At 31.7% G+C, this 9,263-nt stretch overlaps 1 protein-coding gene across 1 annotated transcript in view; it reads left to right on the top strand.

Annotated features, from left to right (window-relative positions):
- The window catches only part of LOC105627588 (valine--tRNA ligase), a 23,608-nt gene extending 14,345 nt beyond the window's left edge, over positions 1 to 9,263 (top strand). The window contains exons 8-18 of the mRNA XM_012208903.1: positions 2,844 to 2,989; positions 3,065 to 3,272; positions 3,360 to 3,530; positions 3,632 to 3,753; positions 3,858 to 3,966; positions 6,690 to 6,959; positions 7,041 to 7,376; positions 7,513 to 7,668; positions 7,751 to 7,954; positions 8,049 to 8,324; positions 9,048 to 9,263. Coding sequence (XP_012064293.1) covers positions 2,844 to 2,989; positions 3,065 to 3,272; positions 3,360 to 3,530; positions 3,632 to 3,753; positions 3,858 to 3,966; positions 6,690 to 6,959; positions 7,041 to 7,376; positions 7,513 to 7,668; positions 7,751 to 7,954; positions 8,049 to 8,324; positions 9,048 to 9,263 — 2,214 coding nt within the window. The remainder of the gene's footprint in view (positions 1 to 2,843; positions 2,990 to 3,064; positions 3,273 to 3,359; positions 3,531 to 3,631; positions 3,754 to 3,857; positions 3,967 to 6,689; positions 6,960 to 7,040; positions 7,377 to 7,512; positions 7,669 to 7,750; positions 7,955 to 8,048; positions 8,325 to 9,047) is intronic.

Genomic DNA, 9,263 nt, shown 5'->3' with positions numbered 1-9,263 from the left:
GGTTAAGGTAAGGTAAGGACGAACTTAACGTTACGTACTTACTACTACTAACTAATTTATTTAGTAGTATAGTAAGAAGTAATATTAGTAGTAGTAGTAGTAAGTACGTACGTACTACTACACACACACACACACACACACACACACACACACACACACACACACACACACACACACACACACACACACACACACTTTTAAATATATAAATATGATATAGAGAACTTTTTCGAGATTTTATGAACGAAATAAATATTTACAGAGTGTCCCAAAAAGATCAGGACATCTGAATATCTCAGAAAACATAGTTTTACAGAAAAATATTTCAAAAATTAGAGTTCAAAAAGATCTAGTTACTGATCTTATCAGTTTGACCTTGGCGTCGCCAAAGTCAGATCAAGATCACATCGACTTTTTAAAATAAATACCTTATTTTTGATTCCAGAATGTAATAACTGGTACAGCTTTCCAACATATAAAAAATATAAAAAATATTTTTTATTTTTTGAGTTACGATGCTTGAAACCAGAATTAGCATTATGCAAGGTGTCCGATCGGTGACTAAAATCTTTTGAAAGTTATTGGGGGTACAAATTCGTCGGTCCGTTCAAAAATGCATTTATTTCAAAAACAAAATGAATGAATAGATCAATTAAAGTATTGTCCATCATTGCCTACTACTTTTTCTCATCTCTCAAGCAATTTTCGAATTCCATCTCGAAAAAATGACTCGTCTTTGGAGGCGATCCAATTTTGGAATCAATTTTCGATTTCTGCGAAAAAAGTGAATCGGTGACTTGCTGCATTCGGAACAATCAGTAATCAGAAGGAGCAATGTCCGGAGAATACGGCGGATGCGATAAAACATCCCATTTCCAAAGCGTTTCCAAATATTTTTTTACGACTTTAGCGACATGAGGCCGAGCGTTGTCATGAAGAAGAATAACTTTATCATGTCTTTGTTCGTATTCCGTTTTTCTCGCAATGCACGACTCAAACGAATCAATTGTAGCCGATACCAATCGCCCGTAATGGAATCGCCATATTTCAACAGCTCATAGTAAACAAGACTCTTTTGGTCCCATCAGATACAGAGCATGAGATCTTCGAACCATGAATGTTCGGCCGTAGTGTTGATGTTGAGGTTAATGGCAACGATTGATCGGGCTTAGCGTAGTATTTTTTCTTCTTGAGGTTGTCGTAGAATATCCACTTTTCATCTCCAGTCACAATCCGATGCAAAAAACCTTTTCTCTGTCTTTGAGCTATTCGCAAGTGAAAAATCACCTTTCAACGTCTCTCGGTTTCAATTCATAAGGCATCCAATTTCCTTGTTTTTGAATCATTCCCATGGCTCTCAATCGTACAGAAACGGCTTGTTGAGTTACCCCCAATGATTCAATGATTCAATGAAGCTCCTCTTGCGTTTGACTCTGATCTTCGAGTAATGCCTCTAATTCTTTGTCTTCGAATTTTTTTGGCTGTCCAGAGCGAGGCTTGTCTTCAATGCTGAAATCTCCATCCTTGAAACGTCAAAACCATTCCCTACATGATTTATCAGTTGGAGCAATATCACCATAAAATTTCGACAAGCATTCGATGGGCTTCAGCCGCACTTTTCTTCCAATTAAAGCAAAAAATCAAAACCTCCCGCAAATACTGCTTGATTAATACAAAATTCGACGAAATTTTCAAACACAGTAAAAATCAAGGTTTTTGTATGAAACTCAAAGCGATATAAACTGAATATTAGCAGATGTTTAACCTCTCTGAAACCGTTAATATCAGCTGTCATTATGAACCATTCACAACAGCTGGAGCCATCTTAGGGAAATGGACCAAACTAATTTGTACTCCCAATATTCAGGATCATGCTTGGATATCATTTATCAAAGCCATTGGAAGTTGTACGTCTTATTTTCATTTTTACATAAAAATAAATTTTTAGTATAAAAATAAAAATAAGAAAAATAATCTCCAATGGCCTTGATCTTGACAAATGTTATTCCAGGACATGATCTTGAACAACATTCAAGAAGTTTTAGCCGTTAGTTGGTCATCTTGCATAATGCTAATGCCGGCGGTACTGTAACTTTCGAGCCTTATAATTCGAAAAGTGCTCAATAAAAAATAACTTTATTATAGTGTTTTAGAAAGCTCTTGACATTACCTGTTAGATTTTCAATCAAAAGTAGGATGTTCCATTTAAAAAAAATCAACTTGACCTGACTTTGGTGACGCCAAGATCAAACTAATAAGATTACTATATAGATCTTTTTGAATCTTACAACTTTTGTCTGAAACACTTTTCTGTAAAACTTATATTTTCCGAGATATTCAGATATCTTTTTGGGACATCTTACATCGAGGGAACAACCACTAGTTGAAATATTATCCCATAGATTACATAATTACATCTGATTACAAATAATTTTTTTCACTATATATGAAGTAATTTGGTAAAATATACGATTTTATTTAATATTATACAATGATTTCTCATGATTGCATATGCAATTGTCGGATTATGCATAGAGATTTCATATGAATTTTATAATGATCTCGAAGACTCTGTCCTACAACCGTAATTCATCCGACAGAGCTCGTAGACAGATAGAACGGATTAAACTGAGACAAAAAGTCCTCTACCATTTTACAATTTTCGCAATAGTTAACGAAATGTTAATCTCTAAAGATTAACCAAATACATCTGTCCAACCTACTTTAGTTAATTATTATGAAAATCGTAAAATGGTAGCTGACTTTCCGTCTCAATTTAGTCCGCTCTACGAGCTTTGTCGAATGAATTATGAGACTGTATAATAGATTTGTTAATTATATAGGGAATGAAAAGATTTGAAGCCAGAGTGGCTATCATTAAAGAGATGACAAAAAGAAATCTGTTAATCGATGTAAAGGATAATCCAATGGTAATACCTATATGTAGTCGATCGAAAGATGTCGTTGAACCTCTCATAAAACCACAATGGTAAACGAATCCAATGTGCACTATATTTGTTAAGCTTTTTTTAAAGAAATTTATTTAATTTCTTTTCGTATTTAGGTATGTTAAGTGCGACGAAATGGCTGCACAAGCTAGGGAAGCGGTAAACACGGGTGCTCTGAAAATAATTCCAGAACAATTTAAGAAAACTTGGTATATCTGGATGGACGGTATTAGAGACTGGTGTATTTCGCGTCAGCTCTGGTGGGGCCATCGAATTCCTGCTTATGCAATTAAATTTATCAATTCTTATGAGAACATAAAAAAGGTAATTTTCAGAAAATATGATTTTTTTTGCGCAGAATGATTTTTAAGCAGATTTCGTACATAACGAGTAAAAAATGGTTTTATATAGATAGATGAATATTGGGTAAGTGCGCATTCTGAGGCTGAGGCTAGAGAGAAAGCGGCTAAGAAATTAAATGTTAATATGAACGATATTATTGCGGAGCAAGATTCCGATGTATTAGACACTTGGTTCTCTTCTGCTCTTTTTCCATTTTCCATTTTTGGCTGGCCAGATAAAGTATGTATGTCATAAAAAATACAGTAAATTGAGAAACAAAATTATTAAATTTATGAAATTAAAAATAAAAAACAACTTCTAAAATCAAATGTATTTTTCAGACCCCTGAGCTCAAAGCATTTTATCCGACTACACTGTTAGAAACTGGCCATGATATACTCTTTTTTTGGGTTGCTAGGATGGTCTTTATGGGCCAAAAATTATTAGGACAGTTGCCTTTTAAGTATGTGTATTATAAATGCATTCAATATCCTTACTTTTATGCATAAAGAAATGAAATATATATTTTGGAATATACATTTCACATAAAATATTTTTCTCTTATAGGGAAGTATATTTGCATGCGATGGTGAGAGATGCGCATGGAAGAAAAATGAGTAAATCCTTGGGAAATGTAATAGATCCTATGGATGTGATTAAAGGAATATCTTTAGAAGTGAATATATGAATATATAATTTGATATTTTTTATCTACTCTCGACCAAAAGTTTGTGATCATTATATAAAGGTTGTTCTGTTTTAATCCATTCAAATATCTCAGGAACAATGTGTTAAATCGAAAAATATTTGGACAAAAATTTTTTGGCTTCGAAGAGCACATAAGATGATTCTATTGGTTTGACTTTGGATAGCGTTGTCGAGATCAAGGCAAGATTGATCACTTTGAATTTTTTTAAATGGAATTTTGTATATATGTATAATTAAAACTGTCTATTACATAAAATATTAGATGTACAAATTAATTCGGTGCTTTTTTTTTTATAAAATTCAAAGTTATTTATACAAAGAGTACACATTTAATATTCAAAATAATCTCCATTGTTTTCAATGACTATACCATCTTTTGGGCAACTGATGAATGTCCTCGCGGAAGAAACTTGGTGGTTTTGACTCGATAAAGTCATCGATGCTTTTTCGGACCTTAATTATTTTAAGGCTCTTGAGTAGTCACTTTAGCCATATTAAATCGTGACGTCATAAGCGAGAAATGACACATTGATTTTTTTTGCATACCATTTATAAATAAAGAGAATTTGGATGAAACGAAATGATAAGATCGCTTTAAAATACTAAAATGGACGAAAACTCTCCAGCTCCTCTGAGCTGGTCAGTAAAGAATCGAAAAAGGATCGTGAAGTGAAAATAGGCTCATGCGCATTGAATAAACACGAACGCACTTTACGTGCCTTTTACGACTACTTACTGACTGTCAAGGGATAAGTTTTCATTTTTACACGTGTTTTAAAGCGATCTCATCATTTTATTTCATTCAAATTTTCTTTACTTACAAACAGCATGCAAAAAAAATCAATGTGTCGCTTATGACAATTTCTTGCTTATGACGTCACGATTCAATATGGCTGGAGTGAATACTCAGAGCCTTAAAGTGCTCATCATTCAGGTGATGTTGAAGCGATTGAAATAGGTAATAACCGATGGGACGAGATCTGATGAATGAGTCGTATGAGGGAGAACTTCCTAGCCCAATAACATCCTAGTCCCTTTTGCATATATAGTCAAACATTATCATGCTGCAAAATCACTTGTCTGTTTCCACTATCAGTAGAAGACTTGTTTTGCTCCAATGCATCGTTCAAACAGATAAATTGTTGTTGATAGTACTTCGCAGTAACAGTCTGGCCAGAATTCAGTAACTCGTAATGCACTATACCCTTCATATCCTACCAGATACTCAGCAAACTTTTTTTGCAAGGATGTTAGGCTTTTAGAGTTGATGTCAACAGTTCGTTGGGATTTACTCACGATTTTCTACGTTTAGGATTGCATAACACCCATTTCTCATCAATAATGATTTTGTACAGAAATTGTTTTAAATCAGGTCAGCAAAGACATTGCCATATCGAATCTTCGCTCCTTGTTTTCCAGACTCAGGTTATGCAGAACCCACCTATCCTCAATTGACCGAGTTGATGTAGACGATGCATTGTTGGTAACTCTGAGGTATATCTGTAATGTAAAGTTCCTATTGAGTTTGAGAAGTTTTCAGTCAATAGTTGTTTGAGTTCCTCGTCGTCGAATTTTTGTGGTTAACCCGGATGTTGTCGATCCGAAAGATCAAAATCTCCATTACGAAATCTTTGGTATTACTTTTTACAGCATCTTTATTCAGAGCGGTGCAAATCATTTCCGCTTCAACAGCATTTTTAAAAAATTGAAATGCGAAAAGAATGCAGTGCCTCAATTGCTCATCGACCGCCATCGTGTGTACTATTGTGAAGTTATATTGTTTGCTTCACCAACATACAGACACAAAATACACAACAAATATTTGAGAATTAGTGGTACACATTTACAAACTACAAAATGATAGGAAACTGTTTTAAAATGGAGCTATAATAAGTCATGAAATGTAAAGATACCAAATTAATTTGTACATGTAATAAAACCAATCTGATATATTACAATTTATATAAATATATAATACATTTTTATTATTTTTTAATGAAATAAAAAAATAATATAAATATTTTTGAAAGTTCTATAAAAAATATTTTTCTAAAAGTACTAAAGGATATTAGACATTTTTTCACTTTAAAATAGTCATCCTGGCGATAACGATGATAATAATAAATATTCCATAAAGTGTTTAATTATCTGTAATACTAATATCTAATTTTATGAAATTTCATTACAATCAAAAAAGTAATTAAAAATAATAACATTAAATTAAAATTAAATTTATAAAGATATTGATATTTTCATTTATACAATATGTTTTTCAAATTATTACAATAATTACTTAAAAAATCGATTTCTTCGAAACTATGAGCTAATGGCTGAAACGGCCGGACACATCATTTTTTTTTCGCTCAAGAACAGCCTAAAAAACGCATAAAAATCCGCGACTCCATCACCTAGTATTCCCCTTAGATTTAGCGAAGAACTAAAAACAAGAACCAATCATATAAAGAATCACTGATTAATTTTCTCTGCTGAACGCAACCGATATTAATTATAAATATAATGTCTAATTTACTTTCAAATAAAAATTAGTAAGACATGAACTTTTAAGTTACTTTTATTTCACTGAAATATTTTTAAATTTTATACTTAGTATAAATTTTATATTTGATCTCAAACTTTGGTCAGCAACGTATATTCCGTAATATTTCTAAATAAACAAATTTCTTTTTTTAGGATCTTCAAAAACAATTGTTAGATTCGAACTTGGATCCAAAAGAACTAGAACAAGCTCGAGAATGTCAAAAGCGTGATTATCCGCAAGGTATTCCTGAATGTGGAACGGATGCTCTGCGATTCGCGCTTTGTGCTTACACTACCCAAGGACGAGATATAAATCTTGATATACTTCGTGTACAAGGATACAGATTTTTCTGCAATAAAATATGGAACGCTACAAAATTTGCACTTGTTTATCTTGAATTTAAATACAACGCAAATGATAGGGTAAATTTTTATATTGTGAAATCACCCATGTTCTGCTTATAAAGTATTAAATATATATAATTATGAATTATTTTATACTAGAAATTGAATAATAATTGTATTGACGTAATGGGAAATGACAAGTGGTACCAGTGGACTTTGAACGAATCGTGCGTGCAGAAGGCGTTAAATAATTACCTGGCTGATTATTCGTATCTTGATGGTTATACACCTTCGCAACTTGACCTATCGGTTTATCAATCATTGAAAGAATTGAACATTGATTTCGCAAGGCATCTACACATTAAACGTTGGTATAATCATATCGCGACATTTACAGACGAAGAAAAGGCTGTATTTCGTGCGGAACAAAATAAAATAATGCCGAAATTTGCATACATTAATCAGAATCAAATCAATAATGATGATACATTTGAGGTAACGTCGTATATATTTAATATATAAATAATTTTATATAGAAAGAGGCTTTTATTTAGAAAGAGGTTGCAAAAATTTTGATTTTTTTGTTCATAATTATGTTTATGTATTATATATTAATATATGTTTCTTATAGCTGACTGGGAATGAGACAAATGTAGATTTATGGATGTTATCGCGTGTTAGTTACGCTGCCGCAACTTGCGACGAAGCAATTAAACAGTATGACTTTGCATTAGCTACTACTACCTGTTACAATTTATGGTTATACGATCTGTGTGATATTTATCTGGTAAATATTTTTAATATGATTCGTTATGATATAAGGAAAAAAATTTGTTATAATAATTTATTATAACAATTTGCGTGTCTAGGAATATCTTAAAACAATTTTCCAAAGCGAAGACAACGCCGCTAAGTTAGCAACTCAAAAAGTATTATTTATAACACTGGACGTAGGATTGCGTTTATTGAGCCCATTTATGCCGTTTATAACCGAAGAATTGTATCAACGTTTACCTCGTAAAAAGTTAATATATCCAAGTATATGTGTAAGTCCATATCCGGATGTTGTTAAGGTGAATAATTATATAACGTATATATTTTATAACGTATATAATAAAACATGCAATTAAAATATCATAATACCGTAATATGTCTGATATATTTCAGTGTTGTTGGAGAAATCAAGAAATTGAAAAGGACATTGATTTTGCGCAAAAAATAATTAAGAATATTCGATCTGCTCGCGCGACTTATAATTTACCTAATAAAACGAAAACCGAAGCGTATATCACGTGTAGTAATCCAGCATTAAAGGAGAAAATTATTCGATATAAATTACTCATAGAAACTCTTGCGTACTCTGCTCTTAGTATGCAAAAACCACCAGTAGGCTGTGCTATTATTACTGTAACTAATAAGATTCAAGTACATCTACTACTACAGGTAATTAACACATCACGTAATATACATATATACAGAGTGTAACTAAAATAAAGTAACGAACTTCAGGCTTCTCACACCAAAACATGAAAAAAAATTCATATGAACATATATCTGCAAATTCACTGTTACTGAGATACAGCTCAAAGTATGGGCAGCCCTGAAGTTATTATTATTTTAGTTATCTTATTTTAGTTATCTTATTTTAGTTACATCCTGTATACCTTAATTATTATTATTATATATAATCATATATTACACTCGCACGCAAAAAAACCTGGCCACTATTTTTTTCACAAATTTTTAATATTTTCAAATAGCAATAACTCAGTGAAAAATTATTGTATCGAAATTTTTAAAAAAGCATTTTAAAGCTTGAAATCTCTATTTTTCAACTGGTACTTCAAAAAACGGTACTACTAATATTTCATAAAGTTACACGAACATAAATGAAGATGCACAAATTCTCAAAACTTTTTATAAAATTTACGAAGTTCCACAACGCCAATTAAAAATTACGCACAAATGGGGTTTACAGCTTTCGAAAGAATGAATCTTTACATTTAATTTGCTTTTTTATAAACCTCTGTATGATTTTTTTTCACCGAATTATTCAACATTGAAGCAAAAAGAGTCGTTTTTTTGCGTGTGAATGTATATTTATTATATGAATATAATAAATATGTATATAATAAATATGTAATATAATAAATATGTATTTCACAGGGTTTGATTGACTCAAAAAAAGAATTGGAAAAATTACAAAAGAAAAAAAGCCAATTAATCGAAATTATACAAAAATTGAAACAGGATTTAGCAATACCTGATTATAATGTAAAGGTGCCTCTTGATGTTCAAAAGAATAACGAGGAAAAATTAGTCAATAATGAAGGCGAATTGCAGCGAATTATCGACGCAATAATGATTTTGCAAACAATGTAG

This window comes from Atta cephalotes (assembly GCF_000143395.1).
Source record: "Atta cephalotes unplaced genomic scaffold scaffold00001, whole genome shotgun sequence".
Classification (NCBI taxonomy): domain Eukaryota; kingdom Metazoa; phylum Arthropoda; class Insecta; order Hymenoptera; family Formicidae; genus Atta; species Atta cephalotes.
Note: the sequence above shows the minus strand (reverse complement) of the source record. Positions and strands in the feature narration are given on the sequence as shown.